This window comes from Choloepus didactylus, chromosome 15, assembly GCF_015220235.1.
Source record: "Choloepus didactylus isolate mChoDid1 chromosome 15, mChoDid1.pri, whole genome shotgun sequence".
NCBI lineage: Eukaryota > Metazoa > Chordata > Mammalia > Pilosa > Megalonychidae > Choloepus > Choloepus didactylus.
Window position 1 is genome coordinate 23755820 of NC_051321.1, and position 21210 is coordinate 23777029.

Sequence of the window (21210 nt, forward strand, 5' to 3'; positions counted from 1 at the left end):
TCCTGAAGCAGAGGTTCTGATCTGTTGCTTGTCAGAGAATGAGAGCGAATGTTGCTGGCAAAACTTTTGCTCAACAAACATTTAGTGCCTCCTATGTGAAGGGCACTATGCGAAGTGCTGGATGAATACAACAGATGTCACAGGTGGCTGGAGCCTGATTTCAAATGCACATTTCATGATGGGGTGGTGGTGGTAATGGGATGAGCTCCTCGAGGACCATGGATTCACCCTGAGGAGCATCATGGAGGCTGTGGCCATCTGCCAGGGCAAGGGTAACTTGGAAGTGGTAGTTGTGGCTAGTCAGACTGCAGGGAATACTCAGGTCCTAGCACTGCACGGTGAGTCTCTCAACTCCAGGAAGATAAAGTGGTGGGTGATATTTCCCTACCCTCTAAGACTGGGCGAGTGCTCTCTGCTGGGGTGGTGTTTTCTTGTAGGTCCCTGAGTTTCCCCTACTGCATACATCTTTATATAGTAGTGAAATTAATTGCTGAACTGATTGTCCATTTTCCCTTTCAGGATGTAGGCCCCATGAGGGCAGGGACTGGGTAACTGCAGTGGCTAGCTTAAGGCCTGGCAGACATCTATGCCTGGCAAGTCTAGATGTTGCGTAGACATTTGTTAGAAGAACAAATGAATTAATTTTGCTGGTGAGGCAATCAGGGCTTGCAACAGCCAAGTTCTTGGACAGAGGCAATACCTCCTGTGTAGGGCTTGAATCCAGGTCTCCTGCCTGCTCAGGCAACACCCACTCTATAAGATGTGGTGTTAATTAACAACACATGGGATGGTTTCTTCCATCTGGTTCCCAAAGGTCTTCACGACCAGGGCTGGGGTTGCAAGCAAGTTTGTTTCTTGCAGGCATCTCCTGGAAGGACAAAGTTGCAGACCTTCGGTTGAAAATGGCTGAGAGGAACGTCGTATGGTTTGTGGTCACTGCCCTGGATGAGATTGCATGTGAGTGCTCTGGTTTCACAGTCTGGGCATGTTACCTGATCTCTCCTTTGGTTCTCTGGGAATCTTGTGTTCATGCTGTTCAGCTTTCTGAGTGGCCAAGGAATATGCAAAAGATTGTGTTGACCAATGGGTACAAGGGATGCCAATTTGGATGAAGGAGAAAGAATTCAGGGAGCAGGGGTGGGGTGTGGGGATGTGGGAGAATATAACATTGCCCAGGAGCTGTATTGCAGCCAGCAGCTGATGTCCACCTCTGGCCAGTGTCTGTGGCACCTCTGAGGAGGGGCGTTTTCTCTAAACATTTCATGTCTGTCAGCCTTTCTGTAGACATAGAAGTGGGAACATAGGAGATATTTTTTTCTGTATACTTTTCCTGTAGTTTCCCAAAATCTTTACAGTGAAAATGTTCTAGAAGCATTTTTTTTTTTTTGTCTCAGAAAACTGAAAGTTGCTGACCAAGCCTTCTGACACATTAGCAGTTTCTCAATCTTCAGACTTTGAACTGCCCTCCTGCAACTGTTCAGTCCTTTCTATCATCATTTAGAACCTGAAGAAATCAGGTTCAGCCTTCCTGTCCTGTCTGCTGTTTTCTGACTGGACTTGGCCCAGGGCAGCTGAAAGAGGCACTGCCTTATCTTTTTACTTTCCCACTAGAGAAAAAGGCCCATCTTTTCTATCCCCATAAAGGTGGAAAATATAGAGGAAGCAGAAAAAAGAAAGAAAGTAGGGAGAAGAAAAGAGGAAAAAAACATCCATAATCCTGCTACCCAGAGACACTCCGTGTTAATACTATGCATATATCATTTCTTAGCTTGGGTTTTCAATGTATCATTATACTATAAGTATATACAAGCGTAACTTCAAATATTTAAATACTCCATTATGTAGTTACCGTAATTTACTTAGCCATTCCCCTAAAGGTGGCCTTTTGGGTTATTTCCAATTTCCCACAATTTTATTCATATGCTGCCATCAAAATGTTGATGTATAAGTCTATGTCTTTGTTTCCGATCATTTTCTTCTTCCTATATCTGATGGCTTTTCGGGGTAGTGTTATGGGTTAGAGAGTATGTGCGTATTAAGACTTTTGACCCATCTTGCCGTTTACCTGCCAGAAAGATTGTATGAGTGAAATGCCCACTCACCAGCCTCATGTACTATCATTTTAAAAAATGTGACAGTGTTAAGTTAAAAAATGTTGCTTCATTGCTTCACTTTGAGAGCCATTATTTTAAAATAGTACTAAAAATAGTACTTTTTACATAGGGTCTTTTTTTGTACTCTGATCCTCAATAGAGCAAGTTGTAGGGGGCTGGCAGCTCTGAGAAGAGAGCTATACTCTGCTAGTTCCCCTGGTTTTGCTGGCTCAAGGCCGGTTCTTCACCCAGGGGACTGGACCATGGGCGGGCCGCGGGCTCTGGTTTCATTCCTGGCCCCCAGCCCTGCTGACTCACTGCTTTTCTTTCTGCCTCTGACGGGAAGCCCCGCCTCTATGGGGCTAACTTGACCCTTATAGAGAGGGCCTCATTTGGCCACTCTTGTGGGTGGGTCTCAGTTTTTCTACGCTAGGTCGTTTGACTCTGAAGGGAAAAGAAATAATTGTGTTGTATTTCCCATGCTCTGCTCCTTCCCCTTTATTTGGGAGCCCTAGAGGTTTTTCTGCTGCAAGGCCAGGGTGGCACGTCACCACCAGGCCAGCCACTTCAACTCTTTGGTGGGCATTTCTCCTGCTTTCTGACTACTGACTTTTCCTTCTCCTCGGGACAGTGATGTGGTGGCATGAGAAACAGTTCTGGTGCCATCATGTGGTGAACATGAGCAACTGCAGCTCAGTGGTGGAACCAGGACCAAGGTCCCCACCTTTCTGAGAGATGCCACAGAATCTTTCAAATCCTTCCATGGCAGCTGAACTCCAAGCAGATGCTCTTCTCTCCCCCTCCCACATGCCCTTTAAAATCCCAAGTCAGGCAGGTGACAGGGACTTTTATTTTTTATTTTTTTTATTTTTTAGGGCTGTTCAATCTCCGAGGATCAGATGTGGAGCACAACCCAGTATTTTTTTCCTATGCAATCATAGGACTAGAGACGATCATGTGAGTGTGTCCCCACAGCCTCTCGGAGACCCAGCACCCCCTTTCTAGCCAGGACCCGTCTGACATTCACTGATGCGCTTTTTTCCTGCCTGTTTTTCCTTTCCCTTCTTGTCTTCCTTAAAAGTAGGCACTTATTCCTTAACAGTAGGCACTTATTTATATCTGCCTCTCTTTTAGCAACACCCCTCCCTCCCCCCAAAATTGAAATCTTCTCTGAAAGAATCTATAGTACTATGAGATTAAAAAAAAAATTTAATAGGTGAGGGTATCAGGACAGCCAGAGTAAGGTTGTTCACAAATTCCTGATGTAAGATGTTGTTCAGACCACAAGTTTGATTCTAAGCTTTGTAGCAGCCAGAATAAAGGGGTATATAGGCTTAGTTATACAGTTATGGGTTCACAATACCCTACACAGGAAAAACTTCTGAGCCGAGCCTTGTCAAATTGGCAATTTATGTCTCCAGAGCACTGCTTGTGGCCTTCCCATCATTGCTCTTCTATTTGGATGGCTTTCTTCATTCCGACTACACATTTGTTGAGTGCCTGCTGTATGCCAGGGGTCTCTAGCAGATGCTGGGTGATATAGTGGTGAACCAGACAGATGGGTCTCGGGTTAGGGTTGGGGAGGTGACAGTCTCCTTGGGAATTCAGACACATAGCAGGCACTGACTTGTTGGTGGGATGGGTGCAGGTGTTATAAGAGGGGCTTAACCTATACTTGGGGGCCAGAGAAAATTTTTTGGGAAAGTGATATTGAAGCAGAAACTAGGAAGAATATGAGTTAGTGGGGTGTGGGGTTGGGAGTAGGATATGTGTGTGTGGGAAAACAGTGATCCAGGCAGAGGGAACAGCATTTCCTAGGCTCTGGGCAGGAAAGAGCACAATTCGTATGGAAGCCTTGAGTGTTTCAGCATGGTCGTTACCAGAATGTGAGGCCGGAAGGTGAGTGGGGCCACATCAAGAAGGGCAGTGAGGGCCATTGAAGGAATTTTGAGAGGGAGCTATATGATCAGAGTTAAAAATCATAAAGTATATTAGGGTTGTGAAAAATAGGGTGGATGGGCAAGGCTGGAGGCAGGGAGACCCTTAGGAGGCTGTGGCACTAATCCAGATGAGAGATGGTGATGGCCTCAGCCTGGGGGGTGGATAGAGATAAAGGTGGACAGGTTGGATGCAGATTTAGGCTGCAGAGCCAAAGATCTTAATGAAGGGAGGAAGGGGACCATTTAGGAAAACAATGCCCAGGTTCTTAGTTTGGGGAATTGGGTGGATGGTAACAATATGCACAGGGACAGGGAACATGGATTGGGGAGTAGGATTTAGGAAAGGAAAGGGAGGAAGGAAAAGCTACTTGGCTTTGAGTGCCAGGGGATAGAGCTGTGTGTGTGTGTGTGTGTGTGTGTGTGTGTGCCCGCGCACGTGCCATGTCCTCACCTGATCACCTCTTTTTCTGTTGTCCTGCTCTGGCCCCTCCACAGGCTCTTCATTGACGGTGACCGCATAGACGCCCCTAATGTGAAGGAGCACCTGCTTCTCGACTCGGGCCTGGAAGCCGAGTACAGAATCCAGGTGGTTCCATACAAATCAATCCTGAGCGAGCTCAAGGCCCTATGTGCTGACCTCTCTCCAAGGGAGAAGGTGTGGGTCAGCGACAAGGCCAGCTATGCCGTGAGCGAGGCCATCCCCAAGGTTAGTGGCCTTGCTAAACCCTGCCATGCTCCAGCTGTCAGCTCCCTCCCAACTCGGGCATCTTGCAGCCTTGTCTTTGAGGCAGAGGCTGTTCTGACAGATCCCAGAACTGGCTGTCGGATCAGCACAGTTGTCTCCTTGGCTGAGCCCTTTGGGCTGGAGCCAGTCTGAGAGTCTGAGGGCCCTGAGAACTCCTCTGGTCCTAGCCTTTCCAGAGAGTGGCACAAGTGATGCTTTTGGGTGATATACATTCATACTCAGGATGTTTTAAAAAATGTGTCTTCTTTAACAGCAGTTTAGTGTGTGCCAGAAAAAAAAAAATGTAACAAGCAGAGGAGACCATGCTGTTATAACAGTTATTTCTTAAGACAAAGTTGAATTTAATAAACTAAGTTGATTGAAGGATGGTCTAAAGGAAAGTCTTAAGTGCTTACAGGGAATAGGCAGCTAAGGCAAAGTCGTTCATGTGGTATGACAGTGCCTCAGTTTGGGAATCACTTCTTTACTCCTTCTCACACTGCATTTTATAGCTAAGGAGACCTGAGGTTCCGAGAGGCTTGGTGAGTGGAGGATTTGTCCAAGTTCAAATGGTAGTGATAATTTCACCCTTTACTGAACCCTGTTGTATGGTGCGAAGCAGCTGACACCTGTCCCCTCATTTTAATTAGGGCCTGGAGCAGGACTAGAATCTAGGGCCTCTTTAGATGTAGCCCTTTCTACTGTCCTTCCCTGGGCCCCTGGGCCTCTGGTTGCCTTGTGCATGGCCTTCAGCAAGCCCAGCAATGCTCTTCTCCATCAACCAGTGGTCCATCCTGGGAAGAGCCCATACTGGCCTGGAGACCTGCCTTGCCAGTGCACTGCTGCCACTGTCACACTGTGTATGGAACAACACCTGCCTTCTCTAGTTTGTGTCTGTGAGAGGGAGAGAATAATCAGAGTGAAGAGAGTAACAGTCCTTTAAGAAGCAAGTGCAAGGAAAAGATCCCCTCCCTCTAACACAGGGCTGGATTCTACCTTATTCTGAAATTGGGAAGGGTCTTCTCAGACCATGAATAGTAGCTGAGGTATGATCACTGAGCATGTAGAGGGAGGGAGCAGGAGACCACCCTCATTAGGCCATGCATGTCTCCAGACAGCAGGAAAAGCCTCCTTTGGTTAATGAACTCTGACCACCATCCATGGAGCCATATCTTGCTGATGGCTGGCAGCCAGCAGTCTTAAAGAGCTTGGTGCTGGGGCAGGTAGAAAAAGAATATCATGTCTGATGTACTTTATCCATTTTGATGCACTCAAGCCCCTTCCCTGAGATCTTCTGCCCCAGAGGACAGCTGGTTGGTTCTGCACAGGCGCTCTTCAAATGAGTTGCTTTAAGTGTGATGCGCTGGGTGTTGAAGTGGTTGCTTTGATCTTGGATGACTGGAGCCAGACTTGCTTTTCTGCACCACTGTTCTTTGCCCTTAGGATCATCGCTGCTGTATGCCTTACACCCCCATCTGCATCTCCAAAGCTGTGAAGAATTCAGCCGAGTTAGGAGGCATGAGGCAAGCCCACGTGAGTAAAGCAGCCTCTGCAGAAGAAGGGGTGTTGGTGGGCAGAAGGCCTAGTGCCCTCACCTGGGCTCAGTCTCCTGGTCCTCCTGGCCTTCCAGAGTTTGTGAGAGAAAGAATTGAGATTCTTGATGGGCCAGATTGATACAAAGTATAATGCACAACACAAGAGATACTGATGATGATAGTGTAGCTGATGGTAATAATGATGATGATGAACCTCTTTTAAAGGGCCTAGATTGTGTTTCAAGGCCAAAGGTGGGTCTAGAAAGATCTGGGAGCCAGAGATGGCTTTTGACAGTGGCCTATTTTCCTGGTTCACTCCAGCCCTCTCAGAAAATAACTGTGCTCTAAGACGGGCCCCTTCCTGATTGTGTCTTTACTGTGGAATCGTGGAGGAACCCTTCCCCCTGGCAATGGGGAGCACTGCCAGACGGCATGCAGGAAATGCCCATGTGTAAAGCCCTGATTTCTGATGGTTTGTGACCCTCTCAGTGTCGCATTTATCATCAGGGCTCTGCAGGGCTGAACTCTGAATCTGGCTGTCTCATTTCAGTAATAACTTGAAAAATGTCTCCATTGTTTGCACAGATTAAAGATGCTGTGGCCCTCTGTGAACTCTTTAACTGGCTGGAGAAGGAGGTTGGTTCTTTTTAATTATATGGATATAAATTACCCCAGAAACATCTACATGTGTCTCTTAACTCCACACTCTGTTGACCATGAGGTCTAGGATCTTGATCTAATTTTGTGCTCTTTTAAAAGTTCTTTCTGGAAATTTGGTGTATGTACAATTAAAAATTCTGTTTTAATTGTAGAAAACAGTAGTAAGGATAAGGAAAGAAATTCTTAACACAGTGGATCTTTTTTGGGTTAGAGAATTGTCTCGTAGCTAACTGGAATTTCATTGTGTGAAAATGACCCTTATGATAATATTTTGGACAAGTGGATTGTTTTAGGAGAAAAAGATCTTTGTGTATATTTTGAGCTTCATGTTAAGCCATGAAACTTTTTATATTAAATTGACTCTTGGCCATTAGTTTCTTGCTGTTTCACTCCATGTATTTGGCAGAAGAGTGATTTCTTTGTGCTGTTATTAAATTATATCATGTTCCCTTTAAATATTTTATTATATAAGCAACACTTTAAAAGTAGCTTACATTGGAAATGGAGAAAATGTTGCCCTTAGTTTCACCATATTTCCTTCTGGTTATTGTTTATGTATCTTTTTATACATCTCTCAGCGTACAGATATGATTCTGTGTTTTATTTTTTTCTCTTGGTAGTATCATAGCATGAACATTTAGAATATTTAGAAGGTGATCTGAATGGAGACTGTGTCTAGTGGCTAGACTGGTTTACTTCTTTTCTATTTTCAATGTTTAGCTTCTTTCTAATTTTTTACTATTATCAGTAACCCTGCAATAATATCTTTGCAATTGTCTTTTTTATTTCTTTAGAGTGATTTTCTTAGAATGATTTCCTAGGAGGGGATGTTTTTGAATTTTTAAACTTAGATGTATTAAGTTTTGGGAGGTTTTAGGATATGAATACTGAGCCATAATAGTTGAGTGAAAAATTAAATAGATAGAAACTCTCCTAGTTTAGATCATTTTGGGGAGAGCCTTTGGAAAATCCCTCCCTGCTAAAGATAAAACATAAACTATGTTCTGTAGACTGAACAGTTCTGAACTGTAGATTGAACAGGATATGGGAATTGAGGAAAAAGTAAGCTTTTAACTTGCGCCTTTCACCATGCATAAGCATGTACATGCATTTAATTTATCTCACCAGATGATACATAAGCAACTTCCTTGTAGGTTCCCAAAGGAGGTGTGACAGAGATCTCAGCTGCTGACAAAGCTGAGGAATTTCGCAGGTAAGGATTGGTTTGGGGGACCCATGAACCTTGGCTGATTTCCATGGTGGGTTTAAATGAGGCTGGTAGGGCCTTGATTCTCAGCTGCTGTGCTGTGTGTATCTGGGCTCTCACCGGGCAATCACCACCCCACCCCTCAACCTTGGGCTTTCTGTTGCAGACAACAGGCTGACTTTGTGGACCTGAGCTTCCCAACGATTTCCAGTACGGGACCCAACGGCGCCATCATTCATTACGCGTAAGGCATGCGGAGGAGCACGCTGCCTTGCTTTGCCGCTGCTTCTGCAGAGAAGCCTGAGCAGGGGAGAGACATTATTTGCCAGAGGCCCCCCTTGCCCACCTCTGTGTGTCTGTTAAGACTATACAATTAGGGGAAATTTGCCAGCCCCGATTTGTTATTTCTTTGAAGTTGTCTTTTTCTAATTCTCTAGGTTCCCAAGTCTCTGCCTTTTGGGAGCTTCCCTTTAGGCTCAGATGTATGATGCTGGCATTCTCCATGATACCCCAAATGCAGTTAAAACAGGTTGTTTCTTTTTCGTTTCTGAGATTGCAGGACTTGTATTCATAGCCCTTGAATCTTGAGGATCAGAATTTTTTTAGTGTTTTTCTTTCCTGATGACAGCAGCCTTCTTGATGGACTAGTCCAAACATCTTATGAGCTCCATCATCTCCATAACAAAAAAACTTTTATCTCGAGGTTTGTGTGGTGCTCTCTGTGGGTTTGTATGGGTAGGGAGATAATCAGACCTCCTCTCTCCACTTTCCCTGGGCTGGAAGTCTGACCTCCCAGTCTATGGGGATTTTATCAGATAATCTAAAAGAGCGCTTGGACCCCAAAAACTGAGTATCCCAGAACCATGAGACAAGAGGGCACTGGTATGTTTAGGACTGATGAATCTGCCTGTGGAGATGATGGGAAATGTAATTAGGCTTGGCCATTGGATTCTAGCTTCATCTTCGCCCAGCTTAAACCATTTGCCTTGGGCATTTTGAGTCCAGTGCTTCCCATCCGTGATGTGCAGAGTCAGTGAAAGAACATTTTGTCTGTCTGTGTGCTGTACTTGGGTACAGATCCTCCTCCCCCCTTTAATAATTGTTTTTAGCCTTGGGGCAGATTTTGAAGCCACATGTAGGAGACAGACCCGATGTAACAGATCTCTCACATGAATGCCTCTGTTCCAACATTATCAGAGGGACTTCAGTTTTTGGCTCATGTTTAACTTAGATGATGAATTTTCTGGCTGTTATAGAAGTTTTCATATGATTGATCCAAAGAGGCAAAATTTGCTTCTCCTTTGGAGATTCTTCATTGTGGTCTGCTGGAAGCCTGCTTAGACGTGGTGCCCTGGAGGGCGGGCCTGCGTCTGGGGAGAGTGGATTGCTTTTTAAAAATATCTCACTTTCATTTGAAAAAAAGGGCTCCAGCCTAAGATCATCATGGTCCATACTCTTTTTCAGAAAATGCCCTTTGTTTTTCTTTCAAATTGAGACATCCGCCCCTGCTTGTCTGGTGGTCTGGGAGACCAGTGGGGAGCACCTGGTGGGGTCAGGACTGAAGGAGGGAGCAGGAGGTTGAGGCAGGGGTCTGGGAGCCCCAGAGACAAGTGAGCACAGTGATGACTCCACGCTGCTCTTGGCTCAGGCCCCAGGACTCTAGCTCGATCCTATTGATTCTAACCATTCCTGTTTTAGTGGCTCCTACAATTTTCTCTGAGATACCTTATTTTGTTCCAGTCACAAATATAGGAAAATATAAAGAAATATAAGTTCTTCTTCCTTCCCTTGAGTTCTTTATCTATTTGGGGGGATAGGTTGACTAAGTCTTTGAACAGTAAAAGATAATATTAGTTAAAATAATTAATTTATGGGGTAACTTAAAGTTTTGACAGAATTTCACACTTATAAAAAAGTTGTAAAAATAATACAAGGAACTCTTGGGTTCCCGCTTCCCAGATTCACCAGGTGTTTGCATGTGTGGAATAATTTTTAATTAACTTTCTTAGGCCAGTCCCTGAGACGAATAGGACCTTGTCCATGGATGAGGTGTACCTCGTTGATTCGGGCGCTCAGTACAAGTAAGTGAACAGGAATTGCCTTAGCACTTGACTGAGTTGACTTGAGGCAGTTGAGTGGGTGGTCAAGCCACACTCCAGCCAAGAAAGCTTAGCTGGTGATCTCATTCTGTACCAGCCACTGAGGGAATTGTTCCTGTGTCTTGTCCCTTTTGTCACTCCTAGCTGAAATAGCCCAGTTATGTCTCTGTCCCCATAAAGGACTAAAATGTTTAGTTTCCAGCAGGGAGTTGTTAAATATTAATTAATAACTGTGAAATAATGCAAACTCGTGGAACCATTGGAAAGTCTTCTGCCTCAGCCCATAAAACTGCTCACCAGTTCCCTGTACTTGCAGCTGCCCCAGGGCTTTGTGAAATAAGGGATCAATTTTGAATGAATGAATGAATGAGAAGAGAGGGCTGCTTCTGAATTCCTGAATTTCCTTCGTCATATCTTGCTGCCCTACAGTCATCCTCTAGTATAGCTTCTCAGAGAAGAACCTATGATTTGGTTGAGTCTTGATTTGGGATCCATCAGAAGGAGTGAGAATAGGTGTCTGCAATAAGAGAGCACATGGGATGTATAAGTGCTTTAATAGATGACCCAGAGCAGTGCCTTTTAATGGTCCATTCCCCACTGCACTTGGGACTGTCACTGATGTAGAACCTGATTAAGAAATGAGCTCAGCCAGTTACATGAAAACCATAATTTAGCCTTGGTACATGTGGGTTGGTGTTAATACTAACAGCCTAGAGCAAATTTGGGATCACTTGGGTAATGGAATTCTGGGTTTTGGCAGAATTCTGGAAGTTATCCTTTCTATGAGGATTTTCTAAGAGATGCACCTCAGTATTTTCAGGGCCTCTGTCTAGTAAACTGCCTTGCCATCCTAACAGAAGGAATTGGATTTCAGCCTTCTTTTGTTAGTCCCCTATTTACTTTCTCTTCCTCCCACTGGTTCATAACCCCAGTGATGGTGTCTCCTGTGAAACAGCCCTTGCATTGTAGACTGAGAGACTGTGTGTCAGGGGCTGACCAAGTCCATTTCCACCACACTAGGCTTTCCTTGTATTCACACTTTGTCTCATTTTTTAGCAGAAACTTATTTTGACTGAAAACTGACTTGTCTTTTCTTTTGGGAAGGGATGGAACAACAGATGTGACCCGGACCATGCATTTTGGGACCCCTAGGGCCTATGAGAAGGTAAGGTGGACGCAAAAAGCCTGAGAGGGCCTCTGCTTTCTTAAGAAAAGCACTGCTTTTATGAAAAGGGATTGTATGAAAAAGAAAATTTATTAGGTGCATAGTAAAATAGCTCATTACTGTGGAGTCAGGCTTCTCTGCTTTATGAGGTCCATTTAATTATTGGAGGGTAAGCATTTGGAGAAATGTTAAAAGCATTTTGTTTAGATCATGGCCACTCAGATTCAAGTTTAAACAGCTTTGGTCTTTCTCTTGAGTCAGGAAATCTTTTTGGGGATGGGGTGGGGTAGTGCACCATAAGCTTTACAAACAGAGTCATTCCATGATTCTGAAAGCACCCCCTACTCTTTTCAGTTCAGTGTTCCTATTTACAGGCTGAACTCTCTAGGAATCCTCTGAAGTGACAGACACGGTTGAGGTTCTGGTATGTCTGGCATAGAAATCAGGAAACAGCTGTGAGGTAGAGAGATCATTACCAGGAGTCCTGAGACCTGGCTTCAGGTCTTCTCCATGACCTTAAATGAGTCACTTACTATTTATGAAAATGGGAACAAAAGTACTCACCTCCCAGGCTGATACTGAAGAGTCCAAGGGCCCAGTGAGTTCCTAGCTCATAGTCACTGCTCAGTGAATGTTGATTGGGTCTCTGAGTGAATCTTTTTTCCCAAGGGAGCACCTTTAGGTGGTTCTTCCAAGGAAGAAGGTTTTGTGAGATGCAGTGAGGGCAGATTTCAGAGTTTTTGCTGCCTGCCTTGTCTGTTTGTGGGTACTGGCATGTTAGAGGAGTTTGGACCTTGGGTCCAGAATACCTTTGATGTGACTCATTTGTGTTGTGGAAAGAGACTGGATTGAGGAGTATGTATGTTGTTGTCAAGCCATGCAACCTTCCGGACAGTCATTTTCTGATGTGGGCAGTAGGAGATCCCCTTCAGTACAGCTGGGTGGGAAGGAGCACAGGCACTAAAGCAAGACTGCCTGGTTATGAGGCCAGATGCTGCCTCTTTTGAACTGCAGGAGTGGGGCAAGCTGCTTAATTGCAGTGAGGCTAGCAGTGGTGTCTATGTTCTGAAGTATGGGATTAAAATTAAAGTGCCTGGCACAGTACCTGGCATAGGGGAATTGCCCAGTGAAGTGATAGCTAGTGCCATTGGTATTTTTTATTACTCTTCCCAGGCTTTCTAAGGCTCATATGACATAGAGTGTGTCAGAATGTTCCCTACAAGGTAAAGTGCTGTGGGGTCATCTCTCAGACAGTTGCCTTACACTAAATTTACTTTCAGGATTTTCTGGAAAATTAATCTCATGGCCAGGCCAGAAAATAGGGTTAAAACATCTGTTCCCCTTCCGTAACATGCCCCTTGATTTTTCTTTGGCAGGAATGCTTCACATATGTCCTCAAGGGCCACATAGCTGTGAGTGCAGCTGTTTTCCCAACTGGAACCAAAGGTAGGTGGTTCCTTCTGTCAGTGTGTCTAAGTTTGAATGGAAGAACTAGTCCTTTTCCTTGCTGTGTCAGCCTCCACCCGTTTCAGGCCCAGCCAGAGCAAGTGGAGTGTTGAATGGAGCAAGTCTCCCAGGCCTGCTGACTGAACTCAGTGGGCCTCCCAAGGAGCCAGGCTTAGGACTCAGCTATCTGGTCAGCTGTGTACCTCTCTCTCCTGACCACTTGTGGTGTTGGATGGAAACCAGGCATGAAGGCCTTTGGGCCTGAGTGGAAGTTGGTGGAGCCTCCTGTTTGCCCTTTGGTGCTGGCCACTGCCTCCTCCCAGGATCCTGTTGGGATTTATTTTACAGGCATCCTGGCTTTATATATATATGTACACATACATACATACATACACACACCCCTTTGCTTGAGGACTGATGGCGAGGGCATTGGATTGGGAGTCAAGACCTTGGCCTTGAATCTGGTTAGATGAGGCACACATTCATCTCTCTTGAGTCTTGGTTTCCTCATATGTCATACCAGTCTGCCTGCTTGCAGTCTGCTCAGAATTTCATCTTCAGACTCTAATTCTGAAACCTCTGGCTCTCAGAGCTGGGAAGGGAGCTTACATGCCATCTAATGCAGCCCTTGTCTGCTGCAGGCATCCATCCTCTCATCAGCGTCCTGCACAGATGCCCCTCACCTTCAGAGTGAACGCTGATGTTGACTGGGGAGCTGTCCTCCACAGGAGTGCGGGTCATTAGAATTCTTGCCTTGTGTTGGGCTGAAATCTGAACTCTCCAATAACTTTTGTCCATTGGTTTCTGTTTTACCTTCCGGAGCCAAGTATAATAAATCTAATCTCCAGAGTGTAAGTGAGAAGTATTGTACAAATATCAAGTGATTCTTTCCGTGTTTTTTAGGCCACCTTCTTGACTCCTTTGCCCGCTCAGCCTTATGGGATTCTGGCCTGGATTACCTGCATGGAACAGGACATGGTGTTGGGTCTTTTCTGAACGTTCACGAGGGTCCTTGTGGCATCAGTTATAAAACATTTTCTGATGAGCCCTTGGAGGCAGGCATGGTTGTCACTGACGGTAGGTGTCCCTCACAGAGAGGGTGTGTTGGGTCCTCAAGCCTTCACTGGAAGGCTCTTTGTTGTTCTTTGTTTTAAAATTATTTTAAGGTAATTTGGAAGTAATTTCCCCCTCTTGTCACCTTGAATTAAACAACAGGCTTTTCTCATAAAAGTGGCATGTGTTCATTTTAGGAAAAGTAAGACTATGGAGCAGTATGAAGAAGAAAATAAAAATCATTCACAATCAAACCATCCAGGGGAAACATGACAATGTTTTGATGTGTTAGCTTTTGCCTTTTATGCATGTATATGTATCTTTGAGATCATAGTGAACATATGGTCTATATTCTGATTTCTTAATATATTGCCTTTTTCATGTTATTCTCAAATCTTTGTAAATATATTTAAAAGTTGGCATCATTGTTTCTTTTGGATATGCACCATAATTTATTTAATGGATCCCCTGTTATTGTGCTCCCTACCTTATAGCCAGTTTTCAGGAACTTGGGGGCCTTTCTTTCTGTACCTCAAGTGCCTATTAAAAGTGGCCACCTGGCAGAAGCAGGCATCTCCGGGCTCTCACACCTGGATTGAGCGGGCCCTTCACCTGTTTCTTTGTCCTTCAGGGCCAGGGTTGGGACCAGACTACATCAGGCTGTCATCTCAGGAGTGAAAGCTCTTCTCTGTTTGTACATTTTCATCATTGCCTATGTCTCATTTGGGGGTTTGGCTTGTTTTAGAGCCGGGGTATTATGAAGATGGAGCTTTTGGAATTCGTATTGAGAATGTTGTCCTGGTGGTTCCTGTGAAGACCAAGGTGAGGGTTTACTTTTCATTTCCTTCCTTCCTCACTTGGGGAAGATGACAGCTTTTGTCTTTGAGGCCAAGAGCATGCCCTTCTGGGGTCAAAGAGGAGCTATTGAGTAGCAGAGCTGCATCCTTCCCCTGATACTGGGGATTTTCCTAAAACTCACTCTCCTCCCCTGCAAAGCCAGAAAGAAAATCTTTAATGAACTGGGACTCAGAACTGGAATTCATGGAGCCCCAGGCAGGCCTGTGCTTGACATGATTTGGGGATCTGTGTTTGTTAGAGGTAGCTTGTAGTCCTGAAGTCTCCCCTGCAATGGACAGGAAGCTTGTTAAAGGGGCCTATTCTCAGGTCCCTCCCAGGCTCTTGAATCAGTTCTAGGGCAGGGGCTTGGGAAGCTGTATTTCAGCACACTCCCCAGGTGATTTTTTTTATCAGGCAAATTTGAGAAACCTTGTTACACCATATGTCAGGCCCCATAGGCAATAAGAGATGGTTAGGCTGCCTGGTCTGAAAGGCAAGTGAAGCCCCAGGGTCTTAGGTAACTAGACTTTATTTAAAAGATCTGCTCCTCCATTGTCGGTGATTATGGAAATCAAATATTCAAAGGGAAGTCACTTTGTAAACCTGCAAGGAAGCTGACTGCAAAAATCTGCTCTCTGTTTCCAAGCTGAAGTCACTGTTCTTGAAAGAGGCCTCCGGCTTCCCTCCCAAAGATTCTTCAATGAGCATTGCCCCAGCGAACCAGAGTGCTCTTATGTGCCCTCAGCTGATTCCACACCACGTGGAGGGGTCAAGGCAGTCCACACAGTTGACTATTATAAAAATTTGGAGGACTTATCCCCACAAGTCTTGAGAATCAAAACCAAAGATGTGTCTGAGGCCAGGCTCTCCCACGCCCTGCCCTTGCTTCCTGTCCATTGCAGTAGACAGCCTTGTGAACCCTCAACACCCTTTGTTTGGGTTTTCCTGATGGCACAGGCTTGCATTTGCGCAGTGGGGCAGCTCCTTGGAAAGTGGCATCGGCTCTCTTCATCGTGCTCCTCGCTTGCCTATTAGAAATGGTGACCAGCTAAGCTACTCTATCCCATTACACCTGGCTTTGCGGGGTGGCATGTTTGGTGGGTATGGCCTCATGGTGGGTCTGTCTCCATGGTAAAGAGGATTAAAAGCTTCTTTCTTCCTTTTCCTACAGTATAACTTCAATAACCGGGGAAGCCTGACCTTTGAACCTCTAACTTTGGTTCCTATACAGACCAAAATGATAGATGTGGATTCTCTTACAGACAAAGAGGTAATGGGAAGACTTGGGGGAGCAGAAGTGTGAGGGGTTGGGGAAGAGCCACCCTAAGTTCTCTACCCCATTCTCATTTCAGGTCTAGGTCAACTAAGTCTGAAAATCCTAGGTCTCCTGAGGACCATAATAGCTCTTCCTTATTTGTTGGACTGTAGGGTAGAGCTAGTTGTGCTCCCCCGCTGTTATGGAGCTGTAGGGTTTTGTGGGTGACAGTAGTATGTGATTGCTTTCCAGGAGGGTAGGAGCCATAGCTATACTGAGGCGTATTTAGCAAACATGGCCCCATGTGTCTTCCCTCCGAAAAGCCAGGTAGATGGCAGGGGATCTTGGCCACTACATATACCAGATTGTTTTCCTCTGTTGCATAAAACATTAAGGAAATGAAAAACAAAATCCATTATTGTATGTTCGGTTTCTGCACAGATGAAGAGACGGGTGGTACCGACCTCTTTCTTTTGCTACTCTGTTTCCTCCGGGGCGGTGAAACCCTTTACAAAGCCAGGAGCGTGGCTCTGCTTACTTATCAAGTCCAGAGGCTGGGGGCCAGTCCAGGCTGGAGAGTTACAGGGCCTGAAACCCCTTTATTTTGTAGGTGGGCCCCAAGGCTCTCAGAAACAGGTGAGGTGGCTGACTGGGGACCTTGGAGTAAGGCTTGAGGGATCACCAGGTGATCAAGGTCAGAGCAGAAACTAAGGTCAAAAGTGGGCAGAATCCAGGAAGACTGAAGCCAGAAGGACCCCAATTCCAGAGGGCAGAGCAAGGCAGGTGGTCAGAAGTCCTGGCAAAAAGCACATGACTGGCAGGAGCCAAAGACAGGGCCAAGCGGCTGGGGTTACTCTAGGAATAAAAGATTTTTACCTCTAGGCTGTCATTGGCCTCATCCCAGGGGCCTTTGCTTCTAGAGGCAAGAAATTGTCCTCAGTGGGGTCCGCCTGGGCCTTGCACGTGGCACTAGAGGAAAGTGCCTCCAAGGACGGAGGAGCAGGAGGAATGCCTCTGCCCCCTTCTGCAGAAACTGTGGCAGGGGATTCTCCCTGCTAGAAGCCTCTTCCGCCTTATCCAGCTCACAGATGGTGACAGGGAGGTCATTTTCTTCCCGCAGGCTCATGCCGAGCTTTCCTCTGTGCTTGTGCAGCTCCATTTGACCATCAGTGCCCTTGGTTCAGCCTCACGTTCCCACCCACAGGACCCAAAGGGGCCCTGCTGGTACGAGTTCCTTCAGCTTTGTAGGCAAACACAGGACAGGAAACACAGCACAGTAGCAGTTTCCAGTGTGTCCCTTTGGTGGGAAAAGAGTCCTTCCAGTGGTCCAGGGGCTTTTCTGCAGCCCCTGTAAGTGATGGCTTAGGTGAAGGGGACCCTCCAGTTATAGTCACTCTGTGCTCAGGGAAACTCAAGGCTATAGCTTCCTACACAGTAATTCTAGGAAAGGAAGCATTTCTCCCTTGGGCTATTCTTTTGGGTGTTTAATTTTTATAGGGCCCATCATATCTTCTTATTTGGGGGATTACAAGCAAGTTTTTGTCAAATAATAGTAGAAGAATATTTAACACATGAAGCTTTACACCAAGAATACGGTTTCATTTATTATTTCTTTTTCGCAAAGGGGTCCCTTTATCATATACCACTTAAAAAGTCCGGGACTTCGTTTTGTTAGAAGGTGCAGTCATACCTCACAAGGTTCTGTCCATTGGGCAGGTCAGTGCCATTATCTCCCAGTCTGTCTTGAGCAATTACTTTAGGGAGGTTTTGGGCTGCATTCCCATCATTTGTCACCAGATGGCAGCAGAGGACTGTGGTCCGACATGAACATGGGCAGCCAGTGGACCGTGAGAGTCCTTGGAATGTTTCTCAGTCAACCAGAAGGGCCTTGGGAGTTTCCCCTTGGCTCTAGGGTGGCACCAAGCTGCTGCCTTGTCTCCCTGCCTGGCCTTGCTGCTGACACAGTACAATTTGCCTGCTTCAGCTACCACCCCCACCTGCTACCTTCCTAATTTCTAGCAGGGCCCATTAGGCTCTCCTCAGTAGGGATTGGAGCCCTGTCTGGGTCGGAGCTGACTGGCAGCACCGCCCCATCTGTCTGCCCTCAATACCTATGGGTTTGTGTGCTCATCTTGACCTCTCTGCTGGGCTTTGGAGCCTGGTCTGGACCGTAGTCCCTGAAGCCAGCCCTTCTGTAACGTCACTGCCTCCCCAAATGGCATTTGGCTTCTATGCAGCAGTCACACCAATGATGGTATCATTCTCGCCAGCCTCACTGCAGCTGGGTGTCTGGTCAGTACTGCTTCATGGACAGTGAAGAAAGCAGTTTGTTTTCCTTTTGGTAAAACTTGCTTCACTCCAGCCTTCATCCCTGCCACCCACTCCCCCTTGAGGGGGAGATTTAAGCCTTTTACCAGCTTTTGCCATTAGCTCTTTGGAAGGATCAGCTCCCACCCAGGCAGCAAGCCTTGTTAGCACCTCCTTTCCCATCCTTCTTGTCTCTTGATGGGGTGGTCAAATTTGGTTGAAAGTCAAGCTTATTTCCAACACCAATCTGCAGACCACGGTCTTGGCTTATCCTACTTGATTCAACTTTGCCAGCAGATACAGGACAGGAAACTCCATGCATTGGCAAGACAGCTTCAGGAGTGTCTCTTAGCAGGAGTCTTCCTAGCAATCCAGGGCTATTTTTCAGGATTCCTCTTCCCCTCTGCCACCCCCAAGAGATGCCTTATGTATAAGGGAATGAGGTCACATGAGTGGGTACAGGACATACTGGCTTAGAGACCCACTGATCAGTAGGAACCGGACTCTTGAAATGGTCCGTGGGTGTGGTTTCTAGGGTCCTGTCAAAGCGAATGCCTGGTTACCAGTTACTCTGCACTTAGGGAAGCCCAAAGGCATGGCTTGCCTCCAGGTGTCAGTGGTTCCCTTGCAGTCTTTTCCAGTCCACACGTGTAGACTTCTCAGGGAGCATTTCACTGTAAATGTTGTGGTCTGCTCACCCTGCTGACAGGAAATAGAACAAAAGGAAATCCCTTGTCCATGAAGAAGGAGAAAGGATCTTGTGTACCTTTATTGTCAACTGGTATCCTTGGCATGTGGGGCCCCTTGCTGTTTGCCTGTGTGGTTTTCTGGTAAAGTGATGATGGTGACTATTGTGTCTGCCCTTCTTCCCCTGCAGTGTGAATGGCTCAACAATTACCACCTGACCTGTAGGGAAGTGATCGGGAAGGAGCTGCAGAAACAGGGCCGCCAGGAAGCTCTCGAGTGGCTCATCAGAGAGACGCAGCCCATCTCCAAGCATTAATACCTCCGTGTTTCTTGGTTTTGTAAAATGTTCTGGGGAAAGGAAGAAAAGAAACATGGCAGACCCCTGACATCTTTCCCCTTTCCTCTCTTTCCTCCCTACCTCTTCTTTTTATTTTTAGACTCTAAGAAGAATCAAAAATCTTCTTATTCTCTCTGATATTTTCTTGCAAACACTCAGTTTTATGATTTTTTAATTGTTGAGAATGAGCCAAGAATAAAATTGCTGCACCAGAAGGAGGGGCCCCACAAAGCTGGTCAGTGGATCGGGGAGATGCCCTGAGCAGCTGCAGGGTGTCCTCTGGCCAGTGAGGGTGAAACAGTGAGCGCTCTGCGGTGGTCCCGTTCCTGGTGCTAGAACAGCATTCCTGATCACCTTCATGCTCATGAGACTGTATTTATGATCAGTGAATAAAAACGTCAAAACTGCTTTGTCTGGTTGTCTCTCTCTTCATTGTGCTGTACCTGCGTGTCAGGCTAGCCGAGCTTCCTTGCTGGCGGCCTTGGTGGCAGGCATTTCCTGGGTGGAAGGTCCCCTTTGAGGAGAGAAACCTGGCTTCCTTGCACATTTTTTTGGGTTGTGAACTTCTTTTTTTCTTTTCTTTAGAAAACCTATTATTTTGTTACTTTCCTTATTATCTTTGTTTTTTCTGATTTTAAAAGTAACATACGAGAAACAACAATAAAAATTTACATTGTTGAAAGTGACAGTCTTCCATAGTCCATCCTTTAGGAGACGCTGTAGGCATCTCACCCATTTGCCACCACTTTCACTGTCCCATTCTTGTAGACAGCATTCTATGGCAGCTGCCTGCAACCACCATCCGCAGGTTCTCTCTTGACTTGCAAAGTGTGGGACAAACCTGAAGGGCCAGGAGAGGTAATGTCCCTGTGACCTCAGACCATGATGGTTGGCGATGGGAAAATAGACTTCCTCAAAATAGACTGGGCTGGGATATCTGAGGCATATTCTACACCATCTCCTAGGTTTCCCAGTGAGCTTGGGCCCAGCTGCCCACTGTGGTAACTGCTCAATAATAATGTGCTTTCTTTTCTTCCTTCCCTTACAGCGGCCATCTCCCAATCAAGTATTTGCATGCTAATCCTTGTCTTAGGGTCTGGTTCTTTGGGAACCCAAATTAAAACATACCTCTTAGATATAAACACTATTATCAATGATATATTTTTGCCAATTTCTTTCTTTGAATTCAGTAACAGAATAAGTATGTATGAAAAAAGATATATATATACACACACACATGCACATGCACATATATGCACAGACTGGATTATTCTACATGTATTATCCAACTTGCTTTTTTAACTTGGTAATATGTCTGAGTTGTCTGTCCATATTGACACATTGAGATCTAGTTATTTTTAATGACTAGACTATTCCATTGTGTGGCTATGTTCTTTTTTCAAAGTAGTCTCATTAAATCTTAAACCATATCTTTAATTTGAGTGCTTTGAAGGATGGATAAGTATAAGCATACTTTGGCCAGTCACCAAAGCACAGTTGGCATTATGCATTGCTTCTCCTACTTGGAGAGCAGAAAATGAAATGAACCAGTCTGTGCTCTCCAATCAGGGTGGCAGTAAAGAAAACCAATAGGATGAGCGGAGTGCCCAAAATCAGCTTGGCTTTTTGTTTTTTTTTCCCTCTTAAGGATCATTGATGCCAACTTACTATGTGGGTGGAAAGCATATAAACAGTACCTTACAATAGCAGGTTACGTTTTGATCCAACAAAGATCAATTCTTGAATATCTTTGGTTCACACTTGCTCATATTTCTAATATGTTCCATAAGATTGGACTTAAAAGAGAAATTTTCCTCAAATGACAGAACTTATTAATTTTTTTTTCATCTATCATTCCTCTGAAA

General features: G+C 45.5%; 1 protein-coding gene across 3 annotated transcripts in view; it reads left to right on the forward strand.

Annotated features, from left to right (window-relative positions):
- Positions 1-19752, forward strand: part of XPNPEP1 (X-prolyl aminopeptidase 1) — a 66028-nt gene extending 46276 nt beyond the window's left edge. For all 3 annotated transcript variants that reach the window (XM_037804623.1, XM_037804625.1, XM_037804624.1), the window contains 14 exons: positions 862-957; positions 2969-3050; positions 4529-4739; positions 6201-6290; positions 6878-6928; positions 8107-8165; positions 8326-8403; positions 10169-10240; positions 11363-11423; positions 12800-12869; positions 13773-13946; positions 14668-14744; positions 15931-16029; positions 19199-19752. In XM_037804623.1, coding sequence (XP_037660551.1) covers positions 862-957; positions 2969-3050; positions 4529-4739; positions 6201-6290; positions 6878-6928; positions 8107-8165; positions 8326-8403; positions 10169-10240; positions 11363-11423; positions 12800-12869; positions 13773-13946; positions 14668-14744; positions 15931-16029; positions 19199-19324 — 1346 coding nt within the window. In that variant the 3' untranslated portion in view covers positions 19325-19752. The remainder of the gene's footprint in view (positions 1-861; positions 958-2968; positions 3051-4528; positions 4740-6200; positions 6291-6877; positions 6929-8106; positions 8166-8325; positions 8404-10168; positions 10241-11362; positions 11424-12799; positions 12870-13772; positions 13947-14667; positions 14745-15930; positions 16030-19198) is intronic.
- The last annotated feature ends 1458 nt before the right edge of the window (positions 19753-21210 follow it).